At 46.4% G+C, this 27,018-nt stretch overlaps 1 protein-coding gene across 4 annotated transcripts; it reads right to left on the bottom strand.

Annotated features, from left to right (window-relative positions):
* Positions 1–512: 512 nt before the first annotated feature.
* On the bottom strand, positions 513–26,572 carry TIMELESS (timeless circadian regulator). Of its 4 annotated transcripts, none has more exons than XM_069491829.1 (29): positions 26,521–26,572; positions 16,888–17,050; positions 16,588–16,741; positions 16,373–16,487; positions 16,216–16,278; positions 15,523–15,624; positions 15,187–15,339; positions 14,425–14,558; positions 14,148–14,235; positions 13,697–13,873; positions 13,121–13,338; positions 12,795–12,898; positions 12,126–12,295; positions 9,089–9,223; positions 8,837–8,988; positions 7,005–7,102; positions 6,799–6,916; positions 6,489–6,690; positions 6,062–6,207; positions 5,351–5,436; positions 5,142–5,259; positions 4,970–5,052; positions 4,604–4,746; positions 4,236–4,413; positions 4,085–4,153; positions 3,841–3,959; positions 1,892–2,117; positions 1,657–1,761; positions 513–1,152 (listed from the first exon to the last, which is right to left on the bottom strand). In XM_069491829.1, the coding sequence occupies exons 2-29, from the start codon at positions 16,982–16,984 to the stop codon at positions 1,094–1,096; spliced, it is 3,612 nt and encodes a 1,203-aa protein (XP_069347930.1). In that variant the 5' UTR covers positions 16,985–17,050; positions 26,521–26,572; the 3' UTR covers positions 513–1,093. The 4 variants fall into 4 exon arrangements, with proteins under 4 accessions (XP_069347930.1, XP_069347928.1, XP_069347931.1 ...); XM_069491827.1 differs by having other exon boundaries at positions 15,187–15,342; XM_069491830.1 differs by lacking the exon at positions 13,697–13,873 and having other exon boundaries at positions 15,187–15,342.
* Positions 26,573–27,018: the final 446 nt, after the last annotated feature.

The following is a 27,018-nucleotide window of genomic DNA, read 5'->3' on the forward strand; positions in this document are numbered from 1 at the left end:
TGGGGCAATAGAGTGAGACAGTGTCTTCAATAAATAAATAAATAAATAAATAAAAAGAAAAAGAAACAAGACAATGCAAAGTCATCCTTTACCTCCCTGATCTGAATGGCTATTATTTTCTGAATGTTCGAATCTCATCTTCACTCTACCTCAGCTGGAAACACAAGGCAGCAAGAAAGCTGATGGTTTCCAAGAACAGTTAAGGACGTGATATTTGTAATATTTATCCATCTCTTTGCTGACAGATTTTGTCCTCTCCTCTGCCCCATGCTGACAAACTGGCTTTTTCTTCCTTTATGGCTCCTGCTTCTTCCTGCTGCATAGTCTTTTCCCCTTAAGGATTTAGCCTAGACTGTGTGTATCTCTTATGGGGAAAGGAGGAAAGCAGAAGAAAAGGGAAGTTGTTGGTTTCTCTTAACCCTAAAATTTTAAAGTTCTTCCAAGAACATTGCAGGGGGAGGGCTGGGGAAATTAGACAGATTGAACAAGTCAGACTGGTATCAGCAACTTTTAATTTTATGTGTTTAATTGAATACCAAACACAAACCAAATGTTAATTATCCAGGGAGTACTATATTCCAACCCTGCCTCAACTGCAGGAACTGGGCTCAATCTGGTATCTAGGGGATCATAGGAAAGAAAATGAGGACAGTGTCTGGTACCCTCTAAAAGTGGTACAAAACCCCCATCCATCATGTCATAAGCTCCCCATCTGGTGCTATGACCCACTTCTAAGAGAAGGCCAACAATAACAGATCAATCAAAGGGGTCCAGGATGTTTTCTATATTTCACTCGCTCCTCTCATTTGTCATGGGGCTCTAATTACCAACAGAAACGGTTCCTAGAAGAGGAGGAGTAAATCTCCAGAGAGCTGCTGGAGCGTACTGATAAAACTAGGAGAAGCATAGGCTGACAGCAGAGGGGGCCAACACTGTTGCTGAAATTTCTTGGCCCTAAATCCATGGCAAAGCCCAGGACTCTGCTGCTTCTGTCCAGTAAGAGGAATTTCTGCATCCTGTATGACACTTCCAACTCTGACTTAAATTCACCATCTAAAAATGGGTCTATCTCTGCCCCTAGGCTTCTGGCTCTTCAGTCATTCTCATCTTCATCTTCAATCTGAAACCGTTTCTTCTTTTGGATTCCTGGAGCTATGGGGATAACAGGGGTGAGAGAGAGAGAGAATATTTTAATATGTTAAGGAGTAAGGAGGGTGGTAGAATTTGTCTTTAGGATTAAAGAGAAGAATGATAGAGGTTAAAAGAAAAAGAAGGCTGGGTGCGGTGGCTCACGCCTGTAATCCTAGCACTCTGGGAGGCCGAGGTGGGAGGATCGCTCGAGCTCAGTTTGAGACCAGCCTGAGCAAAAGCGAGACCCCGTCTCTACTGAAAAATAGAAAGAAATTACCTGGACAACTAAAAAAATATATATAGAAAAAATTAGCCGGGCATGGTGGCGCATGCCTGTAGTCCCAGCTACTTGGGAGGCTGAGGCAGTAGGATCGCTTAAGCCTAGGAGTGTGAGGTTGCTGTGAGCTAGGCTGATGCCATGGCACTCTAGTCAGGGCAAAAGAGCGAGACTCTGTCTCCGAAAAAAAAAAAAAAAAAAAAAAAAGAAAGAAAGAAAAAGAAGGTTCTAAGAAAATTCCCCCCTACCTCTGTTTCTACCCTCATCTTCTTCCTGTTCCTCATCACTGTCCAGCAGTTGTCGCTTCTTGGGTGCTGCCTTCAGCTGCTCGCTCCCACCAGGAGTTTCCTCCTCTAACATGAACAGAAGAGACACAAAATTAGGGAACTGGGTCCTCATATTCTCAAAACACCTTATCAGGCCTCCAGACCAACATGGCTGGCACATGGCAAGTACTCAACAGATAAGCAGTCACACTGTTACCCTCCGAGGACGCCAAGCCTGCTTTCTTTTTGCGGGCTGATAAGAGAGCCTTCAGGGCTTGGGCTCGGTGCTCTTTACGGTGCTCCTCATTGGGGCCTTGCTCTCCAGGGACCTTAGATTCTAGCTCTGGCTGCAGCTTTTTCTCCTCCTCTGGTTGACTCAAAGAAGCTGCTACCCTCCGGAGCTGGGTGGAACTCAGTTTGGCTGGAATTCGCCAGAAAGTTTCCTACAGGGGCAAAGAAGTTGAAAATGACAGTGAAGGGAAAGAACCAGTCTGTAGCTCACCAGGTTTTAATATTATTCATTAAACAAATACGAATCAACATTGGTAAAGATCCACAAAAGGTTGTGCATCTTCTACTTATTACTAATATATCCAACATACACCCAATGTTCTAGCACAGTGCCTGCTACATTAGGAGGTTCCCGGTAAATACAGCTGTTAATTGAATAAATAAATGAATAAATCCTCAGGATTTAAAAGATTAGGTATGAATCCTTTAGATCAGAGTTGGGAGGATCATACAGGATCCAGGTGAATCAGGTATGATCCTTGTTCTCAAGGAACTCACAATCTAATGGGAAAAAGAGTGAATGTGCTGTAATACCATAGGATCAAGGCGGTATCAAGGGAATGAACAAACCCAAGCAGCCAAAGCGATTATTTTTACTTTAGTGGTTGAAAGAATGATAGGGACTGCTTCTCTGAATGGGTGACAATTGAGAAGACTCTTGAAGGTTGGGTAGAGGTTCATCAGGAAGACAGGTGGGATGTGCATTCATGTATGCATGTACGTGTCACTTTGTATGTGTGATTACAGCCTTCCAGTAGAGGGAGTGGTATGATCAACCATTTGGAGGCATGAAAAAGCCTACAGTTTGAAGGATGGAAAGTAGTCCAGGATGACTACAGTGTAAAATAGATGTGTGGGTGGCACAGCTGTGAGGCTGCAAAAGTTGGCTAAGGATGGACACGCCACTTGGAGGTTGAGGATTCAGTCCTGCAAGCTGTAAGGGACCATTAAGTGTTCTGGACAGGGAAGTGATACACAGTAGGCCCTCCACATATGTGGGTTCCACATCTGCAGATTCAACCAATCACAGGGTGAAACTATTCAGGAAAAATAAACTATAAAAATAATCTAGAGGTGATTTAAAGTATACGGGAGTATGTGTGTAGGTCACATGCAAATACTACACCATTTTACACAAGGGACCTGAGCATCTGCAGATGCTGGTATTTGCAAGGGGTGAGGGGGGCTCCTGGAACCAATCCCTTGTAGATACTGAGGGATGATTGTAAGCAAAACTATATTTTAGGCTGGGTGAGATGGCTAGCACCTGTAATCCTAGCACTCTGGGAGGCCAAGGCAGGAGGATCGCTTGAGGTCAGGAGTTTGAGACCAGCATGACCAAGAGCGAGACCCTGTCTCTACAAAAAATAGAAAAATTAGCCGGGTGTCATGGTGTGCACCTGTAGTCCCAGCTACTCGGGAGGCTGAGGCAGGAGGATCACTTGAGCCCAGGAGTTTGAGGTTGCAGTGAGCTATGATGATGCCACGGCACTCTAGCCCAGGCAACAGAGTGAGACTCTGTCTCAAAAAAACAAAAACAAAAACAAAACCCCTATATTGTAGAAAGATAAATATAGGGGAAGTCCAGAAGATGAATTTAGGGGAAAGAAGATTGGAGAGGAAGAGAGGAAGACTAACAGAACAGATTCCATAGGAGTCTTGGTCAGAGATGACCAACACGGACAGTAATGAGAAGGATGGAGGAGACAATGAGGAGGACAGAGATGGCAACAAGGACAGAGATGGCACTGAGGACAATGGAGAGGACAGAGAGGGCAATAGAAGGACCTAGTTGGCAACTACAATGAGGAGGAGGAGATGTATTTTGAAACAAGACTAACACGCCTTAGCTGACACTGTAATTGGTATATTTACCTGCTCAGAGGCAGGAGGCCGAATCCCTAGCTTGCACAACAGCTGCTGAAACTGTTTGTTTTCCATTGCTTCCTCGTTTTCCTCTGTCAGTGGCACCAATGGAACTGCCTGAGAGCAGCCTAGGACAGGGTCAACAGCCATACAGTGAAGATGTGAAGAAAGAACTGGTCCTCCATCCCTTGACCAGGTCTCCAATGGCCTCCAATACTCCAGGTCCTCCTAAAATCATTAACTGTCCACTCACCATCCTCTTCCCGATCATTTGCTACTCGAATCAGGCAGTTCTGAAGCCACAGGAGGGGAGCAGAAAAGCCTATGGGAAATAGGGAAACTTATATTTGGCCCCTACTCGTAATCCCTCCACCCGAGACATCTCTCCCACCCAAAGTCCTCACCTTCCTGATGCAGGCTTTGACCAAGGTTTTCAGTTGAAAGGAATGAGCTACCTTGGACTTGTTCTGCTTCTGAGCCCTGCCCTTTCTCTTCATCCTCATCACTCTCTTCCTCTGGCAGGTGTTCCTCTTCTTCTAGATCACCCTGGGAAAAATCTTTCAGGGATTCCTCTCCATTGGGCTAAAATTCATTGCGAGAGGGAATGAAAAATGCGGCAATATGAGGAATTTAAGAGTGTTCTGGTCCCTGACCATCCCACTGGAGGGACCTAGTCAGAACCGCTCTAGGGAGGAAGAATCTAGGTGGGCTACTCCTAAGGAGCACTTCAGGGGGAGTGGGCCCAAGCCAGCAGAGCCAAGGTAAGACTTACCAAGCTGGAGGGTGCCAACTTCTTCCGCCGTTTCTTGTAGAGCTCCCGCCGCTCAGCCACCAGCCCCAGAGCCAACAGTTTATCCACTATTCGGGCCCGTGAGCGTTTGGCTGTGATATTCTTCATAATATTGCTCAGGACATCTATAGAGAGGGAGCGAGTGTGTGAACAAGAGCAACAGGGGAAAGGGATTAATAAAAGAAATGAGAGGTCTCTGCAAAGAGTCTAGCTCAATTCACCCAAAAATGATACCAGTATAGTACGTGGAATGGGATAATCTTTCCCTGGGAATAAGAGGAGGGGGAGAAAAAAAAAGAACAGCTTGGTTCTCATCTCAGAGGTTCCCTGAACTTCCACCTCTCTTACCATCTGAGTCCTGGAACTCCTCAAAAAGCCGCTGCAGCTCCAGCTCCTGATCTTCCGTCCACAGTACAATACGGGTTCCTTTCCTGTTTAGGAAGGTGCCAGTGGAAGAGGAGGCCCAGGGAGTGAACAGAGGATTCTCCATGCCAATTCCCTCCAGAGCATGCACCTCTACCTTTGGAAGTCCTTGACGCTGTCAGGCAGTCCCAGCCGTACCAGATGCTGGATGATCTGCTTGCGTGTTCGAGAAGCAGAATTCAGGTGTGCCAAAATGACATCCACCACATCTTGACCTGGGGTGGAGAAGGAGTGAGGCAGTAAAGAGGGGTCCTGGAGCTCAGGCTGCCCTCCTCATAAAGGCCTCGAGATCTCAAGGCCTCACACCTTCCACGTCCTTATGGGCGAGGTACAGTTCCCGAAGATGAGCCTCCTCCTCTGGGCTCCACGTAGGGGCTCTGCGACTGGAAGACCTGAATGAGAAAGGGGAAGGGAAGAATTTAGGTTGTTGGCCCCGAAAGAAGAGACCAAAGGCCCTGTCTGATGAATTCTGAAAGGAACAAGAAGGACGAGGCAAGTAACTCAAAGGAGCCAGCTAGAGGAGGCCTAAGGTGTGCTTCCTTCTCCTTACTCTCTTCCTGCCACTTAAGAACCCGAAAATCAAACTAAGAGATTTCCCAGGTTGGGCCTGTGGAACCTGACACTCCAGGGACTGAGACTATCATGGCAAAAAGAGACGTGTGAAAGGAGAGGAGCTGAGATACTAAAACAAAGAGGACAAACATTTCTATAAATCTTTACAGATTTCCAGTACATTTTGGGTGAGGCCACCTCACCCCCAATAGCAAACACCTCCATGAAGGCTGGTGAAGGAAAAGGAAATAGAGTAGACAGGAGACTTAGGCTCCAGTCCCTGTTCCTCACTTGGGTAACCTCAGGTAAAGCATTTCACATCCCGGACCTGTTTGTTTGTTTTTACCTATGATAGGGAAAGAAATAGTAGACTAAATGATCCACAAGCTCTTACAGCTTTGCCACTCTGTGACTCTGCGTCACCTTCCCCTACAGCCCCTCCTTCCCCATTCCCAAGCTGCTCACCCGCCATCCAGGGAGCCATAGCCTTCGGTCATCTCTCGAACCACAGCTGTGTTCTTCCAGAACAGCAGCTCCACAAAGGCTTTTTGGTTGACCGCAGCCAGTGCAAAGAACTTGCCCAGGATGTATTTGGCAAACGTCACTAGCTCCTATAGGAGAGGGAGGCTGTTATGAGGCCTCTGCTCCATGCATACACAAACCTGGCCCTCTAGGTATTTTCTCTATGCCTGTTCCCAGCTGCCCCCTCCTCACTCAGACTCTCTCTTCTATCCTTCCCATGCAGATCCCTCAACCCGTCTGCCTACTTCGTCACCACATTCTCATCTCCTAGCCCTTGACACCTCTCAGCATCCTTTATCTCCTGAAGATTATTCCTTTATTAGAGAATTCTCATACCCTTCCAGACCCCCACTCCTTGGTATCCCCTCACTTTGTAGGCACCAGCAGCAGGGTCACTAAGCAGCCTATTGAAGATGCAGAAAACTGAGAGCTGGAAAAGTAGGGCTTCCATTTTGAGGTCATGGGCCAGGCGGTGCAGCATCTTGACAACACAGTGGTTAGTGTGAGCGCTATTCCGCTGGTAGCTCCGCAGCAGCCCCACATAGGCTCTGACGACAGTTGAGCAAGCGAAGCTGCACCAAAACAGGGAGGGAGAGGATGTCAGCACCGGAAAGACACTGCTCATCCTCACAGCTGCCCAATCACCACCCTGGGACCAACTTAGTCTTCTCAGCCCGCACCGTTTCAGGTAGTCCAGAAAATTAAATTCTTTCTCCGACACCTGGACCACTTGCAACTCCTCCTCCTCATCTTCTTCCTCTTCTTCCTCTGTTCCTTGTTCCTCTTGCCCCTCCTGCCCTATAGACAGAGCGAGGATGACCGGGTCTGTTATGCTGGTTGTGGAGAAGAGCTAGAAGGGGATAGACGTGAAAAAATGGAGACTCACGGGGAAGCGGAGCAGAGAGGATTTGTTTCAGCAACTGGATCTCTTCCTCTGGGGAAATGTCTTGAGAGCCAAAAACATCTCCTTCTGGCCATACTTCCCTGGAGCACAGACAGAAAAAAGGCTTTAACCAGAGGAAATCTGATTTATAATTTGAAGTGGGAGAAGCAGTTTAGACTCACTCCATTTGTCAGCCAGAAACAGAATGCAAACTTTTACCTCAGAGATGAAATAAATACTCTAGGAAAATTTTCCTCCTGAAAAAATCATATAAGAGGTAAGACAAGGTGGTTCATGCCTGTAATCCCAGCACTTTGGGAGGCGAAGGCGGGAGGATTGCTTGAGGCCAGGAGTTCAAGATCAGCCTAGGCAACACATTGAGACTCTGTCTCTACAAAAATTTTTTAAAATTAGCCAGGGATGGCCAGGCGCGGTGGCTGACGCCTGTAATCCTAGCGCTCTGGGAGGCCGAGGCAAGAGGATCACTTGAGCTCAGGAGTTCAAGACCAGCCTGAACAAGAGCGAGACCCTGTCTCTACTAAAAATAGAAAGAAATTGGTTGAACAACTAAAAATATATAGAAAATATTAGCCAGGCATGGTGGCACATGCCTGTAGTCCCAGCTACTCGGGAGGCTGAGGCAGGAGGATCACTTGAGCCCAGGCGTTTGAGGTTGCTGTGAGCTAGGCTGATACCACGGCACTCACTTTAGCCTGGCAACAAAGTGAGACTCTGTCTCAAAAAAAAAAAAAAAAAAAGTTAATGATATTTATCTTTGGCTAGAATTACAGTAAGTCCTCACTTAACATTATCAATAGGTTCTTAGAAACTGTGACTTTAAGTGAAACAAAACACAGGGCTCAGAGTGGAAGCCCTCAGCCTTTCGAGGTGAAGGCATGCCTCATGCCTGCTTGGTGTTCCCTCAGGCTCGAGTCTCAGTCATGGAAAAGTAAAGAACAGAAGGGCAGTGGGGTGTGAGGAGGAGCAATAGGCAGTGGCGGTGGCCTGACACTCTGCAGGGCGCCACCACCTCCTGCAGTTTTCCAGGTGTGTTTCCCTGCCCTGGACCCACGCTGCTGTTGCGCCCCTCTGGAGGGTATGTACGTGTGGAGACCCGAGCCTGTGAATCCATACATGGGAAGCTGGGTGTGCTGGCTCATGCCTGTACTCCAGCTGCTAGGGAGGGTCCTTGAGCTCGGGAACTTGGGACCAGCCTGGATAACACAGCGAGGCCCTATCTCAAAAAAAAAAAAAAAAAAAAGAATAAAAGAAAGAAAAGGCTGGAGTCCCAGGACCCAGGAAGCTTTCTGGAATCTAACCTACTGTTCAAAACTAGAGGACAGCCCAAGGCATGGGAAGATTGTGGGAATAAAATATTCTACAGCCGCCAAAAATAACGTTAATTACTGGGTAATGGGAATAAAAGTGGTTCTGTAAAATTAAAAACAAAAAAATAGAGCGAGTCCTCTAATAACATCATTTCGTTCAACATCTCTTTATAACATTATGAGAAAAATAAAAGTGGTTTCGTTATACATCATTTCACTTAAAGTTGCAGTTTCCAAGAACCTATCAATGACATTAAGGGAGAATTTGCTGTATCTTCGTTTTTCTTTCCAATTAACTGTGCTTTCTGATGTTTTCCAAAAACAAACAAAAAACCCCAACAAACCAATCAATTCTCCCCAGGAGTCAGCGCTCAGTACTGAGTCCCAGAGAGAAAGCCTGTGGTGGGACTTCTCTCCTTGGAGGACTGACAACCCCGTGCCACGGTGATGGGCTCCTCTTGCCCCCAAAGCCCAAAGCCCAGGAGGACGGATGGGCAGAGTCCTTACCGGGCAGACCGCAGGAGGGTCAGGGCCTGTGGGGCCTGGCCAGCCAGGAGACAGTCTTGGATCCGCACCATGGCTTCTGCCCGCTGCTCTTCCACTGGCACCTCTGAGGCTGCATCGAAGGGAACCATGGAGTCTACGCTGAGCTCAGGATCCTAGAGATGGATGAGGCTATGGGAGCAGAGTGGGGGGAAACCCAGATTGTCTGCCCAGAGCACTATCCTTGAGAAAGACAGGGTTTCTGTGACCACCTACCTGGGCATAGCACTGTAGCTGCTCAGCCAGGGCTGGCCACACAGCCTCCAGTTCTCCTGGGCTACGTGGGACATTACCAGAAGCAATAGCCTGGTCTAGGACTTTTTTCTTCTTCTTTCTCTTCTTTCGTTTGTTCTACGGGGAAAGAACTGTATTAGGATAACAAGAGAGCTATGGAGGGCTTTTCCCCATCAATGTCTTCTCCATTACAAAACTAATTCATTAGCTGGACATTCACAGAGTGCCTATTACGTGCTACTCACAGGCAGTGGGAAGCAACAGTGGACAGTACATTTCCTTGCCCCTGAGGAGCCTGTACTCTAATGGAGGAGACAGGTAAGTAAACAGGTAATTACATTACAGCGTAGGGAGGAGCTACAATGTGGGTGAGTGTAAAATGCCATAGCATTTCCCAGAGCAGCCATGGGTAATACAGAGCAAACAAAATTAAAAACAATTTTTTTTAAATGCCATGGCACAACTCAGCACCCGACTCATTCTACGGGTCAGAGGTTTTCTAGAAGCAGTGATGTCTTAAGAAGTCTATAGCACGGGCCGGACGCAGTGGCTCACGCCTGTAATACTAGCACTCTGGGAGGCCGAGGTCTCTGGGAGGCCGAGGTCGGAGGATAGTTTGAGGTCAGGAGTTCAAGACCAGCCTGAGCAAAAGTGAGACCCTGTCTCTACTAAAAAAAAAAATAGAAAGAAATTAGCTGGACAACTAAAAATATATAGAAAAAATTAGCCGGGCGTGGTGGCGCATGCCTGTAGTCCCAGCTACTAGGGAGGCTAAGGCAGAAGAATTTGCTTAAATCCTGGAGTTTGAGGTTGCTGTGAGCTAGGCTGATGCCACGGCACTCTAGCCAGGGCAAAAGAGCGAGACTCTGTCTCCAAAAAAAAAAAAAAACAAAAAGAAGTCTATAGGCCGGGCGTGGTGGCTCACGCCTGTAATCCTAGCACTCTGGGAGGCCGAGGTGGGCGGATCGTTTGAGCTCAGGAGTTCGAGACCAGCCTGAGCAAGAGCGAGACCCCGTCTCTACTAAAAATAGAAAGAAATCATATGGACAGCTAAAAATATATATAGAAAAAATTAGCCGGGCATGGTGGTGCATGCCTGTAGTCCCAGCTACTCGGGAGGCTGAGACAGGAGGATCGCTTGAGCTCAAGAGTTTGAGGTTGCTGTGAGCTAGGCTGACGCCACGGCACTCACTCTAGCCTGGGCAACAAAGTAAGACTCTGTCTCAAAAAAAAAAAAAAAAAAAAGAAGTCTATAGCATGAACAGAGGCTGAGGATCAAATAAGACACATGAAAAGGTTTTGTAAAATACAAAGCACTATGTAAATGAAGTCTGTAATTTTTTTTTCTCTTGAAAAGCAGGAAAGTGAATCAATACTCAAATCTTGCTCCCCTCAAGTCATGGCTGTAAATCAGTCTTTGGTGTGGTTTGACTCAAAAGTCAAACAGGATGAACTGGGGGGCCCCTGAGATTCATGGTCAAGTAATTTTTTTGTTTGTTTTGAGACAGGGTCTCACTCTGTTGCCCAGGCTAGAGTGCCGTGGTATCCGCACAGCTCACTGCAGCCTCCAACGTCTGGGCTCAAGCAATCCTCCTGCTTCAGCCTCCTAAGTAGCTGGGACTATAGGCCTGCACCACCACACCCAGCTACTTTATTGATTTTTTTGTAGACCCAGGGTTTTACTATTAATATGTTGCCCAGGGTGGTCTCAAACTCCTGGCCTCAGCCTCCCAAAATGCTAGAATTACAGGGTGAGCCTATATATAATTCAGGGAATTTATAATCAGACATATCAAAGGTTAAGAGAATAAGCTTTGGAGTCCAGCAGATCTGGATTTGAGTACTGATGCTAGAAATTTACTAACAAGACCTTGGAAAAGTTGCTTAATCACTTTGTTTATATGCCCTATTGCTACTGTGAGGATTACATGAAAACCTTAGCACAGTGTCTGACCCATAGTCAACACACGATAAATGATAGCACCAATATTACATAATACCATAGAGCCGTGAGTGCAAAATAGCTCACTGCAACCTAGAACTCCTGGGCTCAAGCAACCCTTCTACCTCAGCCTCAACCTCCCAAATAGCAGGGATTACAGGCATGCACCACCACATCCAGCTATTTTTAAAATGTTTTGTAGAAGGCTGGGCGCGGTGGCTCACGCCTATAATCCTAGCACTCTGGGAGGCCGAGATGGGTGGATTGCTCAAGGTCAGGAGTTCGATACCAGCCTGAGCAAGAGCGAGACCCTGTCTCTACTAAAAATAGAAAAAAATTATCTGGCCAACTAAAATATATATAGAAAAAATTAGCCGGGCATGGTGGCGCATGCCTGTAGTCCCAGCTACCCGGGAGGCTGAGGTGGTAGGATCAATTAAGCCCAGGAGTTTGAGGTTGCTGTGAGCTAGACTGATGCCACGGCACTCACTCTAGCCCGGGCAACAAAGTGAGACTCTGTCTCAAAAAAAAAAAAAAAAATGTTTTGTAGAGACAGGGTCTCACTCTGTTGCCCAGGCTGGTTTTGAACTCCCAGCTTCAAGTGATCCTCCTATCTCGGCCTTCCCAAATGCTAGAATTATAGGCGTGAGCCACCACACCCAGCCTTGACTTTATTCTACTTGTAACCAATACTGGAATAGATTCCAGGCCACTTAACTTTCAATTTAAGGCTCTTTCCACCTCACCACAATGCTTCTGAGGAAACATTAAAGCATAATTACTAAATTCTAAAATTACAACTCTCCAGGGTTTATGTACTTGGCATTTAGTAGGTATTCAATAAATGTTTCCTGAATTAATTAAGACATTTACAGCAGATCAGGGACTAATCTAATGGGAGAAGAAAACTATGGTGGACTCATATTGCTGCTGGCAACACCAACGAACCTCTCTGCCCTCTTAGTTCGGAGTAGTTCTAACAGATCAACTTAAGCTGCAGAAAACATGAGGAAAAAGGGCCCCCTGTCCCTCACTCTCCCCTCACAGCTCTTTCTACGTCCTGAGGCTGCCCAGTACCTGCACCACTAGGTTCCCACGGCTGCGGCAGAACCGCTCCAACATCTTGAGGAAGAGGTGGGTGGTTTCCACCAAGTCACGAAGGAAAGAGCGAGGCTGGCATCTCTCATCAAACTTTCGAAACAGCGTCAGGAATAGTTCCCGGTACTCCATCACATAGAAAATGTTGTCTAGGAATGGGGAAGAGAAGGGAATGGACGGACCAGTCCAGAAGGCTTAGAGAAGGACAGATGGATGAAGTTGGGACTGAGAAGGAGATTCTAGTCAAGAGATGGGGAAGGCAGGCCGGGCGCGGTGGCTCACGCCTGTAATCCTAGCACTCTGGGAGGCCGAGGCGGGTGGATTGCTCAAGGTCAGGAGTTCGAGACCAGCCTGAGCGAGACCCCGTCTCTACTAAAAATAGAAACACATTATATGGACACCTAAAAATCTATATAGAAAAAATTAGCCGGGCATAGTGGCGCATGCCTGTAGTCCCAGCTACTCGGGAGGCTGAGGCAGTAGGATCGCTTGAGCCCAGGAGTTTGAGGTTGCTGTGAGCTAAGCTGACGCCACGGCACTCACTCTAGCCTGGGCAACAAAGTGAGACTCTGTCTCAACAAAAAAAAAAAAAAAAAAAAAAAAAAAGAGATGGGGAAGGCTGGGGTGAGGGCCAGGCCAGGGCCTCACTCTTGATGATGCGGCTGCTCTCCCTCACAGCCTCATCCGGAGACACGTCCATCTCATTCACTGTGGCCAGCAGCTCCTGGTAGGCCTTTAGAGCCAGGTGCATCCTGTGAATTGAGGTAGAGGTGAAATGGAGGACAACTTAGGGCACTGGCTCATGGAAACAGCAACACCCCGCTGCCCCCAAAATGTGCCACCAAAAACAGGATTTCCCAGCCAGTCCTTGCTCCCCAGCTTGCATCAGGGAAAAAGTACCATCTAGAATTCAGGTATTCAGATTCCTGCCTGGCCAAGATGCTCATTCCAACCCCAATAACCATCATACTCACCGGCGTGCCCAGGAGGCAGCCTCCTTGCGGTCAGTCAGCATCATCTCATAGTAGTTGGTGAGGTTCTGCTCAATGAAGTGGAAGGTACGAACACTGAGGGTCTCAGAAACCAAGGCTGGCTGGAAGGAGGCAGCTCGGTTGAAGGCCATGAAGAAAGCCAAGGCCCACATATAGTAGGTCTCATCATGCTGCTGAGCTTTCTCCCGAAGCAGGTGATCCTAACATCCAAAAAAAACAAACAACAAACCATCATGACCTCAGGGCTTCCAGCTTCCTCCTGTCCATGATGATGGGATGGCCCCTGGACATCACTGTAGTAATACTCTGGGATCCACAATTTCCAACCCTTCCTTGTTCTCCCCTTCCCCTTCCCTTGGGGCAATTTCTCCAGAGCCTCTTTTGTTAAGCCAATAACTCACTCTCCTCCTGGCCTCTTCAGTATTTCTCAGGGGTCCCTACACCCTTCCCATCTACTCGTCCATATCCAGGGTCAGGCCCCCCCTTCCTCCCCATCACTGGCCTCATCCCGTATCTGTTCCATCCCTGATTATCTCCATATCCTTCATCAGCTCTCACCTTTACTGATCCCATGAGCCGATTATAACAGTTCTCCAGGAACTCAGAGCAGAAGTCTCTGAGGAAGAGCCTCACATTGAGGGCAGAGCGGCGCTGAGTGGACAGCTCCCGGGCAGCCTGGCGACGTTTAGGCACCCTCCGGGGCTGCTTTCCCAAATCTGAACTGTAGTTTCGAAGCTGGGGGGTTGGGGAATTAGAATTATGCCTAACCACCACCCTCCCCTTGTAGCTCTTGTCAGTTTCCTCAGAATAAACTCTTAGAAGGTTCTCTCCTTTGGTACTAAGGAAAGATACAGGTGAAGACAGTGTGGCTAATGCCAGAGGCTCTACTTCTCCTACTGTCAACAACTTTCTAGGCCTAAGAACAGAGAAACTTTAACTCCAGAGATGATTACCCTTCTTAGGCCCCACAATTCCCCAGTGTTCCCACCCCAGATGTGAGAATACTCACATTGTGAAGACCTTTGTGAAAGACGAGGTCCCTCTCCCCAATGGATTTCAACCCCTGGACAATGTAGGAGCCCCCAAATCGAGAATGCCTGCAGGAAAAAAAAAGTCCAAGGTGATTCTTCAGTTTCCTGGAAACTCTATTCTCTTTCATGAGCACATCAGAGTGAGTTAAAACCATAAAATGTCATCCAATCACCCATCTTAGAATTGGCCCCAAACCCTCAGCGTTCCGTAGTGTAGGAACAAGAACATGAGTAGAATGGCTCTCTGCCACTCACCTGTTGCCTCGCTGGAGGGCTCGGGTCTTCTTTTCTGTCATCTCTCGCTGGCGCAACACCTCCAGTTCTGCCACATCTGTGCTCCGCTCCTGAGCTAAACGTCCCTGCCCTACTCCTGCCAGCTGCTCAGGATTCTAGATTTAGAACAAGGAAGGCAGGGTCAGCAGGACAGTCACTCCTTATCCTGAGTTCACCCCTACTGGCGACGGAAAGAGTGAACAAAACGGAACTATTGAAAGGATCCTGTACAGTAGTTCCCTCTTACCCGAGGGTGATACATCCCGAGACCTCTCGTGGATGCCTGAAACTGCAGACAGCACCACACTCTACATATATATGTTTTTCGATCTGATAACAGAAATGGCTATTAAGTGACTAATGGGGGCGGTGGTGGGGGCTGGGGGTAGAGTACACAGCGTGGGTATGCTGGACAAAGGGATGATTCATGTCCTAGGTGGGGCAGAGTGGGATGATGTGAAATTTCATCACGCTACTCAGAATAGTATACAAATTTAAATACTTATCATTTATTTCTGGAATTTTCCATTTGATATTTTCAAACCAAAGTTGATCACAGGTAACTAAATCTGCAGAGAGTGGAACTGTAGATAAGTGGGGGGAACTATTGTACTCAAGACATGGCTACCCCACCTGTCACCTGCCTTCCCCAAATAATTCAGCTGTTATTACAAGAGCAATTCTGGCCACACAGTAGAAAAGTACATGGGTGGAGGGGACTAGGGCAATAGGCCAGGGTCTCACCTGGTCACGAAACATGAGGGAGACAATCTCGAGCACGTGGAGGCTCCACTGCTGCTCAGCTGGTGAGCTGGCCAGGAAAAGGAGCAGGTCGTCCAGGCCACTGAGGTGAATGGCCCAGAGAAGCTGGTCATGGACGCTGGCGTCATCATCAATCTTCTGGGAAGTGAGTGGTAAGGGCAGAAAGGGAGCTCACTCAGTTCCACTGCCCTGCCTTGAACTTCTCCAACACATTCTCTGACTAAGGCTCCTCCCCCAGACTTGTCAGAGGACAGAAAAGCCTAAAAAGGGCAGCTCAACCTAACCAAGCCCAAGAACCTGACTGCCCAAGACCCTCACCTTCTCCTGATCAAGGTCAGCTGGGACATGGAGAATATTTCTGACCAAGAGTAGGATCCGCTCAATCAGCAAGTTGTCTTCCTCCTGCCGTTCCTCCCAGCCCTAGTCAGAAGGAGAGTCAGAGGAAGAGATGGAAGGCAGGCAGCATCTACCTTGGCTAGAGGACCAAGGCACAGAAGAGAATCAGGGTTAAAAAGAAAGAATTCAAGCAGTCCTGAGGCAACCAGAGACTATGGACTAGACTACTATATTCACAAGAACTGGGACCGTATCTCGGCATCTCCTCCTCTGCTCAGAAGAGGTGAAAAGTGCTGCCCAGGCACAGTGGCTCATACTTGTAATCCTAGCACTCTGGGAGGCCGAGGTAGGAGGATTGCTTGAGGTTAGGAATTCAAGACCAGCCTGAGCAAGAGCGAGACCTTATCTCTACCAAAAATAGAAAAATTAGCCAAGTGTGGTGGTACACGCCTGTAGTCGCAGCTACCTGGGAGGCTGAGGCAGGAGGATCACTTGAGCCCAGGAATTTGAGGTTGCTGTGAGCTATGATCACACCACTGCACTCTAGCCCAGGCAACAGACCCAGACTCTGTCTCAAAATAAATAAATAAACTAAAAAACAACAACAACAACAACAACAAAAAAAGAAAAATGCCAACTGTCCCATGCGATCTTGCAAGGTGAAGACTCACTCACCAGCTGCAGCAGCTCATACAAGGTTTCACTGAGGACTCCAAATGCCTTCTCACTGGCAAAGGCCTGAGAAACAGGCAAACAGATCTTAAGTAGTACTCACCTGCTTCTTCCCCGCTGCCTCAAATTTTGCCCCAGGGACTCAGAAGGAAAGCCTCACCTCTTTGTAGGCCTGCAAATAAGTTAGCACCTGCAGAAAATGGTGCCCTAGGCTGGGCTCCTTAGGCACACTGCCAAAACAGAGCAAGGCTGGTTGTGTCAAGTTCACCATCAGTCTGGGGAGACAATGACGGAGGCAGAAGTTTAAGTTCCCTCACCAGACACAAACACCAAAAGTTGGCACATGGTAAAACTTAAAAAAGCTGTGGTGTCAACCTGATGACAGCATCAAATAGAGGCTTGTCCTGGCGGTGCTGGGTAAGGATGGGTAGGAGGTCACTCTGCAGGATCTGGGCTGCCCCCAGCTGCTGCCGCACATCTCGTGTCTCATCCTCGTGCCTCAAGTAACGGATCAGATCCTTCACACTCTCTTTAGAGACAGAACAAACATGTACGTGGAACCCTAGAAGCAGCTCCACCCAGGCCCATGTGCTTTTCACACCCATGGATTGAAAAATTCAACAGACCTCTTCAATTTAAGCAAGTTTTTACCTATTTCCTCAAAAGGGTACTCACCTAAGCAATCTGGTTCCTTGTGGTAAGTGTCTCCCTCCAAGTACCCAAGGGCACTGCATGTGGCTAGAAGTTCACAGTTCATCATGTACAAGTCCATACATCAGTGGACGAGCCAACAGAGAGGTAAAGGAGGATGGAGACAGAGGAGACGGAATGGTGAGGCCTGCAGAGAAGGGAAAAGATAGCAAATGTGGAGTCCTCTCCCCGAAAAGGACAAGGAACAGGACAAGGCCCTAATGCCCAGAATATTCTGAACAAGATCCTCAAATGCTTCACTTTTGTCAGAACCCAAAGTGCTACTACCAGTCCCAGTGAACATTGTAAGTTGTGCCTTCCACCTGATCAAAATCAAAGTGTCTCCAGCCTACGAATTAAGTACCTGCCCCATACTCTAAGCCGGGTCTGAAACTGTGGAAACAATCTGTTTTAGAGTTAAGATAACACAATAGAAAGAAAGGTGTTTAGAGAAGAGTATTATCTGTGAGACTTTCACCCTTAGAGAGCTCTGCAGCCTTTGTTTTTATTTCATCATGACATCCTACCATTGACCTTGCTTAGAACTGGTCTGCTATGGAGGAGCCAAAAGGGACAGGGTGGCCTGGAGGACTGTGAGAGGTTATCTGCCTGGGAGCCTTCCCAGATGTGGCTTTGTCTCTGCTATTAGAATACTTTATCATTCTAAATATCATATCAGAAAAAACCACAAAACCTTAAAACCCAGTCCCTCTCTACCTTCTGCAGCGCTTGCATATAGGGACAGCTCTGACATACCAAAGTAATTAAGAAAACTCAGCACTGACCATACGGAGATTCTACTTAGGACCTGATATATCCTAGGAGCCCTGAGGTCTCTGGGGCATTGGAGATGTGTGGAGAGAGCTTCTTCACTCTCCTCCCCAAAGTTATTCTTAAACCTTGGTAATCTCAGTGGAAGTCAGCACCTAACAGAATTGGTGGGGAAAAGGTGTGAAGAGGAACCGACAAACTCCCTGTCATTCTCCCCAGAAGAATCATCTCCCTTTTCTGAAGTATGTCCCTTTTAATTAAGGTCCCCAAACCCTTGTAGGATAATCAAGTAGGCACAGATTTACAATTCTGGATGTCTCAGAGCCTGACACTAATGACACAGACACACACACATTACATTCTTTACCCTGCTCCTGTGTAAAATCAGGAATATCCATCTAACCTATCTCTTGGCACCTTCAGCCACACTGCTCTCTCCCCTTGGCAGCATCCTCTAAAAACACCTCTCCTGGCTCTCATACCTACCTCTAGACCCTGACTCACCCCCGTTCCCCCACAGGAAATAGACAGTGAGTCTTCAAAGGACCAAGGTTTAATGCTTGATGTTATCTCCTTGCATTTATGTAACTGGTCTATTTCTGGGGTGGTTGCCTGGCACCCCCTGGCTCCCACCCCAGTGCCAACCTACTTTCTGACTGCCTAGCCCAGCAACACAGTAAGCCAGGAAAACTCCTGAGTGACCAGAACTAAAAGGAGACCTCCTGTAGCCATCCTTTCTCAGGGACCTACAGACCTTCCAGAGAGGTAAGTTCAGTATGTGACATCCCTGACTCTCCTCAAAGATACATCCAGCTTTTTCAGAGAGACGACTGCATGTGCACACACTCACACATGCACACACACCCAGACTGAAGGGGCTTCCCTGTCTGCTGTCTCCTAGTAGCAGCCTAGGAAGCTCACAAAAACAGCAGAGCAATAAACATGCTGAATCAATATATCGCCTTCAAAATGAGACAGAGCATCACACTTTGGCACTAAAAGCTGTGAAATGATAAAGTATTCTAATAGCAGAGACAAAGTCATATCAGGGAAGGCTCCCAGACAGATAACCTCACACAGTCGTCCCAGCCACCCTGCCCCTTTACCTTGGCTCCTCCACGCAGACCAATTCTAAGCAAGGTCAACAGTAGGATGTCATGATGAAATAAAAAATAAATAAAAATACAAAAGAAAAAAAAATTCTCAGCAAGGACTCAGTATTTGTAAAAACGGCCCTAGCAGAACACTCAAACCTCTGCTTTCTACATATCACTTTACCTAAAAGGGAAAAATAACAGAAACAGTAACAGCCATCACTCCTGGCTACCAAAATAAGAGGAGGTGAACAAAGATAAGGAAGCAGCAGTGCTGGCTGATGCTAGAAGGGGAGATGTTATGTAAGAGACCCAGGCTAATCTCCTGCAGTTTTGACAAAACTAGGCTGTGGAGCAACAGGCAAAGAAAAGGAAGAAATGGGTCAGACAACCTATTATAATGCTCCCGGATCAGAGGCCACAAGGCAAGCCCACGGCCTTGGGCCTACGTTCATTGGAACTGGAATAAAAGAGCTTTCAACAGGGGTTCCAGCTCTAGCTGGTAGAAATACATTATCAAAACATCAGCCATAGGCTGGCATGGTGGCTCACATCTGTAACCCTGGCACTTTGGGAGGATTGCTTAAGGTCAGGAGATGGAGATCAGCCTGAGCAAGAGCAAGACCCTGTCTCTACAAAAAATAGCAAAGAAAAATTAGCCAGATGTCTTGGTGTACTTCTGTAGTCCCAGCTACTTGGGAGGCTAAGGCAGGAGGATCCCTTGAGCCCAGGAGTTTGAGGTTGCAGTGAGCTATGATGACGCCACTGCACTCTAGCCAGGGTGACAGAGTGAGATGCTGTCTCAAAAACTAAAAAAAAAAATCAGCCATGCATTGGCTCATGTCTATAATCCCAGCACTTTGGGCGACTGAAGCAGGAGGATCGCTTGAGCCCAGGAGTTTGAGACCAGCCTGGGCAACATAGAGACCCTATCTCTACAAAAGAATTAAAAAGTAGCCAAACACGAGTCCCAGCTACTCAGAAGGCTGAGGCAAGAAGATTGCTTGAGCCCAGGAATTCAGAGCCTACAGTGAATTATGATCGCACCACTACATTCCAGCGTGGGCGACTGAGTGAGACCCTGTCTCTAAAAATAAAATATATATCTATATATATATCAGCCATAGACAGAAAACTTAGACCTTTCACACTCTTTCATTCAGTTAACAAAAGCTACTCACTCGGTCTTTCTGGCCACATCTTCCTCTCCTTGATTGCTTATAATCTAATTATTTGCATTGTATCTACATATATCCATCCCACCCACCACTTTCTCTCAGATCTATGGCTTAGTTGCCTCCTCTGGCTGTTAGACCCCCTACCCAGGAACACAAACATACATGTTCAAAAACATAGAGATCCTCAAGGTCTCCAAACCTTTGCTCAGTTTATTTATTTCCTCCATCTGGAAAGTCTGCCCTCCCTTATCTCTAGAAGTTCTAAGCCTATCTGACCTTCAAGAGCCATCTCAAATGCCACCCCGTGAAGCTTGCTTTTTTTTTTTTTTTTTTGAGACAGAGTCTCACTTTGTTGCCCAGGCTAGAGTGAGTGCCGTGGCGTCAGCCTAGCTCACAGCAACCTCAAACTCCTGAGCTCAAGGGATCCTCCTGTCTCAGCCTCCCGAGTAGTTGGGACTACAGGCATGCACCACCATGCCCGGCTAATTTTTTTGATATATATATTTTTAGCTGTCCATATGATTTCTTTCTATTTTTAGTAGAGATGGGGTCTCGCTCTTGCTCAGGCTGGTCTCGAACTCCTGAGCTCAAACGATCCGCCCACCTCGGCCTCCCAGAGTGCTAGGATTACAGGCGTGAGCCACCGCGCCCGGCCGAAGCTTGCTTTTTGATTTGTCTTTTTTAGAGACAGAGGTCTTGTTGAAGTGCAGTGGTATGATCACAGCTCACTGTAATCTTGAACTCCTGGGCTCAAGCAATCCTCTCGTCTTAACCTCCCAAGTAGCTGGGACCACAGTCATATGCCACCACACCTGGCTAATTAAAAAACAATTTCTTTTGTAGAGACAGGGCCTGGCTATGTTGTCCCGGCTAGCTGGTCTTGAACTCCTGGCCTCAAGCAATCCTCTCACTTCAGCCTCCCAAAGTGCTGGGATTACAGGCATGAGCCCACTGTTCATCCATGAAGCTTTCTCTCATAGCCCCCAGCAGGATGGGATCTGATGGCCAGTATCACTCTGCATGTATTTCCTACTCTAGCACCAAACTACTTCCGGACTTACATTATATTTATCCAGAACAGTTCTTTTCTCCTCTACTAAACATGGTCTTATGCATTTCTAAACACACTGACTCAAGTAACTTTCATACGGGAGACATTCATTAAAAACTGTTGAATGCAACTTGGTGTAATAGAAAGAACAGTATAATGGTCAAAAGGTGAGGTCAGGCCGGGTGCGGTGGCTCACGCATGTAATCCCAGCACTCTGGGAGGCTGAGGCAGGAAGATCACTTGAGCTCAGCAGTTACGCTAGCCTGAGCAAGAGTGAGACCCCATCTCTACAAAAAAATAGAAAAATTAGCTGGGCATGGTGGCACATGTCTGCAGTCCTAGCTACGCAGGAGGCTGAAGTAGGAGGATCACTCGAGCTCAGGAGTTTGAGATTGCAGTGACCTATGATGACACCACTGCACTCTATGTAGGATGACAGAGCAAGACTCTGCCTCAAAAAAAAAAAAAGTAATTAATTAATTTAAAAGGACATAAAGTAACCATATGACCCAGCAAGTCCACACTTATGTTAGTCTTAGGTATATATTTGAGAAATTAAATGAATGTCCACACAAAAACTTGCACACAAATGTCCACAGCAGCATTATTAATAATCAAAATGTGGAAAAATGTCCATCAACTCTGTGAGTATACTAAAAACCACTGACCTGTACACTTTAAAGGGTGAATGTTATAATATGTGAATTATAGCACAATACTGTTGTTACAAACAACACTCCACACAATTACTATATATATACACATATATATATACACACACACACACACATACATACACACACATACGTACACTGTTTTCACTATTTTAACACCAAAAAAAATGAAGGACAAAAATCTCAGGATAGAGTATAATCCTTTAAAGTTAATAAATATGACCTTATGAAAAAACTCATTACATTGTCTTTATTTTCATATTTTATCACTGACCAGGTGGGAACTTTGTCAAACACCATAGACCCAGCAAATCTGGACATTTAAAAGGGATGTTAGTTACTTTTCCCACTCAACTAAGTATCAAGCAATTCAGATGAAGCAACATTCATCTGAAATCAATATTGTAGGCCTTAAAATGCAAGAACCAAAGGGAAATAATGGATAAAATATTAAATACATTTGCAATTCAAAGTAGAAAATTTACATTTTGAAAACAAAACAAAACACTGTGCCCCAAACCAACCCTGCTCCAAGGACCAGCTTTGAGAACCACCAGCAAGAATGGAATGGCACCTAGCATTTGAATTCCAATTCTGTCCAGTAGTAAATTGGTGACTTTGAGCATGGGGCTTAACTTAGTTTCCTTATCAGCATACTGAGCAAATAATAATACCCATCCTTATAAGGTAGTAGGGAAGTTTAGATGAGATCATATAAAGCAATGCTACCCAAAGCATGGTCTTCAGACTATTGCCAGACCACAAACTGTTAACAATCTGTATCAAGATAAGTACAGAAATAAAGCATTAGCACTCACAACATCTTAAAGCAATTTGACACTTTGTTTGTTGAATTTAATAATAATAATAAAAAGCCTATATTCCGTATGTCTTTTTTTTCCATATTATTTTTCTAGTGATTTTATCCTACAAAAGTGCTTTTAGAAAAGTATTGACTTGCAACAGCTTGAGGGAAATATTTACCTGGTCCTTTACCAAGCAAGTCCTCCACTCAGTGCTGAGCACAAAGGACCTCCAAAATATTAATTTCCCCTCCACATGTCAGACTATACTCAGTCACTAAATGCTTAGGAAGAACCTTCTAAGCAAAAGATAGTGGCACTGCTGAAGGAATTTAAGAAATTTAGTTGCGAAAAAACAAACCCACACAATATAGAAGAAACAATATAAAAGATAAGGCAGTACAAGCTCTAAATAAGTGATATGGGGGGGAAAAACTATGAAAAATTGGGGCTCTTTTCAGGTTAAAGTAGCCAAGGAGGGTCTGTCAGAGGAAGCGTGAGAAGGCTGCATAGGTCAGGCAGCTGGGAATGGGAGGCAGAGAACCGCCAGAGCAAAAGCAAAGAGGGAGCCACTATGAATAGTTGAGTCTAACAGGAAAGCAATCAGAAGGGAGGCTGGAACTGGCTTTCTGGGAAAACCTTGTCTTTGTTCACCGATTCAAAGATTTAAGACATAAACTAGGGAGCCACTGCAGATTCTGAGCTAGAAAAGAAAATGATCAAACTGGAGTAGCATACAGCCTACCACTGTATCCCTACACGTCAGTTTAGCCACTCTACCGAGTGGCCTCAATCTCTTTTCCTTTCACTGCACTCACTCTGCAAAAGACCATAACCTGAGATCAATGCAACCATCTGTTTTCTATTCTATTCAGCTCAAACCTACACTTGGATTTCCTGGACAAAACCAAACAACTCTGTATAATTATACACAACAGATGAGCAGGGCCCTCAACTGGGTCCCGCTAATCTTTTTAGTGTTCCTGGTCTGCTTCATTGGCTCCTCCCAAGGAACATGTTTCTATTAATAACTTTCATCATTATCCTCAAGCCCCTTTACTCCACTGCTTCCTATGCCTCTCAGCTAGTATGTCTACCCCTCTCTCAACTCCCTGCACCTAAGCCTAAAAACATACACATTTGGAATACCCTTACCTATTTCCTTCTAATCTAACCCTCCATCTGTAATCTTTTTTTTTTTTTTTTTTGAGACAGAGTCTCACTTTGTTGCCCGGGCTAGAGTGCCATGGCATCAGCCTAGCACACAGCAACCTAAGACTCCTGGGCTCAAGCGATCCTCCTGCCTCAGCCTCCCCAGTAGCTGGGACTACAGGTATGCACCACCATGCCCGGCTAATTTTTCTATATATATTTTTAGATGTCCATATAATTTCTTTCTATTTTTAGTAGAGACGGGGTCTTGCTCTTGCTCAGGCTGGTCTCGAACTCCTGAGCTCAAATGATCCACCCGCCTCGGCCTCCCAGAGTGTTAGGATTACAGGCATGAGCCACTGTGCCTGGCTTCCATCTGTAATCTTGATCAGTCACTTCCTGTGCCTTTGTTGGTTGTTCCTCATTTCTCATTTATTTCCAACCTGCCCTTTATACTGGCCCCATCCCCATATATTTCGAGTTGCTCAAAGCTCTTCCATCTTAAAGGGGAAAAAAAATCCAACATAACATAAAACGTTCCCTTGACCCCATATTGGCTGTTCCAACACTTTTCCCCAAGTGCTGATATTTTGCAGGCTTGCATCTTTAGCCTTCTTCTCATCTCACTCTACACAGACTGACTAGGCAAACTCACCCACTCTCACAAGCTTCAACTACCATCCAAGCCAGTAGCCAGCAAATCAGTATCTCTGGCTCATCAGGTGCCAAACTCACACGTTAAACTAATAAATAGCATTCTCCACTTTTATGTCACCACCTTACATTCAACATGTCAAAAATTAAACTCATCTTCCCAAGTTTATGTCCACTTCTATTTTGGATCTCTCAAGGACTGACACTGTCTCCCCAGTTGTGCACATTAGAAGAAACTGTGGATACCTCCATCTCACTTAACTTCCTTAACCTCCTCTCTTGACCCCTGTCTATCCCAATTGCTACTGCCTTAGTTCAGTTCTTAGTATCTCTTGCTTACTCAACCTCTTTTCCTGCCTCCAGTCTTGCTCCCTTAAATCTAGCCTCAAATGATTTGCCCATGAAATACCTTTCAATGGATACACAGGAAACTTTGCTTTGGATGTCTCTGAAGAGAACTGGGGGATCTAGGGTAGGAGAAATATTTATCTTTCACTTGGGTAGTATTTGAATTGTTTACCATCAGCGTATAAAACGAAAGTTTCAGTGACTCCCAATGCCTACAATACAAAGTCCTTCGTGATCTCTCTGCTGTTTACCTTTCAAGCTTTTCTCTCAAGCCACTACTTTGTCCAGAATGCCTTTCTTCCATCCACCTGTCTATTGATTTATCTTTTAAGGCTCTGCCCAAAAGGTACTTCTTCTTGACTTCTCCACAAAGCAGCCCCTTTCTTCATTTTGTCTACTCTGTGCTGTACACAGATTTCCATCCCAATGGCACCTACATCTCATGTTGTATATAATAGTTAAATTGTTTTAAATGTCTGTCTCTCTCCATGAGCCTTAGATTTAGATTCCCTGAGAACAGGAACTGTTTCTTATTCACCTTTGAATTTTCAGAGCCTGGTTACTCGGTCAAAATTTCCAGAGGATAATAGCTGGGCAAAAGTGTTTTGAAAATGGTCCCCAGGTGATTCTAACTCTATTCCCTGTTAACAGCTGCACTAAAATGTAAACTCCTTGAGATCAGGAATCATGACCAGCACAATGTAGGTGCTTAATAAATGTTTTACTAACCTGAACTGAAATAGACAAGTCTGCAAGTTGGGGGAGGAGAGGTTGGGGCTGGAGATTTGGAGGCATTAGGATATGAGATGGTGCAAGAGTGCAGTGAGAGAGTAAGGAAGCCAGGGAGGACTTCTTTATCACCCTGTCACCAACTGCAGGGGACTCATTTACAGTGTTTTTCGTGCCAGACTGTGGGTTCCTTAAGGAACAGTAGCAACTCTGTCCTATTGATCTCTGTATACTTGATGCTGAGCACAGTGCATGGTGGATGTTAAGAGCTCAGTGACTTTTTATTGAGTTGTATCAGTGCCACCAACAGGGAGGTACAATATTTCAGGGACACAAAGGAAGAAGTGACTTAACTTGGCCTAGGACGGCTGGATAAATTGGGTTTTCAGAGGGACAGTTGAGCTCAGTTGTCAAAGAGAAGTTCATTTGGCAAAAAAGTAGCAAGAACTTCCAAGCAGAGGGAATAGCAGGAACACAGGTACTGGGGTATGAAAGAGCACAATGCATACACAACCTTTCCATGTGGCTAGGAGTCAAGTGTATGAGGTAAGAAAAATGTTAGGGAGCTTTAGAAAATGAGATTGAGAGGGTCAGGACCAGACTGTGAAAGGCCATGGACTACTTTGGCCACTTTGGGTGGCCAAATAGAAGTTTTAAATTTACTATAAAATGACCAGCTTGACTTTTTATAAAGGTACTAGTGGCAACATAAAAGGCAGACGAAAGGACTGAGACACTCAAGGGAAGGCGCTTATTTAGCGGCTGATGGTGTAGCTGACAAGCCGAAAAAGAAGTGACCGAAGAAAGCGAGAGAAATCCATTCTATAAAAACCCAAGGTTTAAGTCAAGCGGCCTGTGACTTCCTACCGCTGCTGACCTCCAAGCCACACACCTGAACTGGACTTCCCCGAGTTCTACTTCGGGGAACGCCGAAGTAGAACTCCCCCAGGAACCTTCTGTTCTACTTTCGGAGTTCCAAGCCCCTTCCTATCAGAGACCCACCCCACGCGAGGCCCAAGGTGTGCAGAGTGGCGCAGGGTGGGGCCCCGCCCTTGCCTCTAACCAGGTGGCGGGAAAGGGGACTCGGCGCCTCCCAGGAGTGCCCTTCCGGTTTTTCAGGGAACACGTGTCCACTTAGCACCCTCTCGCCGCACACTCACTCACCCGCTCCCCGCGGGTCCTCAGGAGCCCCGTGGAATCGGCGGCCCTCTGGCGCCGGGCCGCAGCTTTTCCCGCCACCAGGCTCGGCGGGACCAGTCCCCGCCTGCGCGGGGGGCGGGGGAGGGCGGGGCGAGCCGGGCTGGTCCACTTGACTCCGTGCGGGGGTCGAGGTGGTGTTGGTGATGAAATAAGGGGGAGGAAAGAGAGTGCAAGGACTGTTTTATCCAGGTAGATCCTCTACTTTGACCTAAAAATCACAGCGCTGTGATTTTGTGCGGAATTATGACCGAATCAATGTCCAATTAGAGGTGAATTTACAAACACTCTTCCCCTTTCTTCTACTCAAGTGGACTATTCCAAGTCTTCAATAGTTAGAAAAGTTAGGTTTTATTTGGCAGGAGGGGGAGAGCCGAAGTGTGGCGGGGAGTGGCCTTTGAGAGGAAGGACCGTACTGTAGCATGAGTTAAAGCTTGCGAAGTATGCAAGAAGCTCATAAAAGGA

This window comes from Eulemur rufifrons, chromosome 16, assembly GCF_041146395.1.
Source record: "Eulemur rufifrons isolate Redbay chromosome 16, OSU_ERuf_1, whole genome shotgun sequence".
Taxonomy (NCBI): domain Eukaryota; kingdom Metazoa; phylum Chordata; class Mammalia; order Primates; family Lemuridae; genus Eulemur; species Eulemur rufifrons.

Bases quoted from the DNA above. Each gene is read 5' to 3' on its own strand.
- TIMELESS (XM_069491827.1), bottom strand. From the start codon at position 16,984: ATGGACTTGTACATGATGAACTGTGAACTTCTAGCCACATGCAGTGCC. The intron at 13,339-13,696 runs GTGAGAGCTGAT...TTTGGATGTTAG, and splicing joins GGCTCATGGGATCAGTAAAG to GATCACCTGCTTCGGGAGAA. The intron at 4,154-4,235 runs GTGAGGACTTTG...TATTTCCCATAG, and splicing joins TCAAAGCCTGCATCAGGAAG to GCTTTTCTGCTCCCCTCCTG.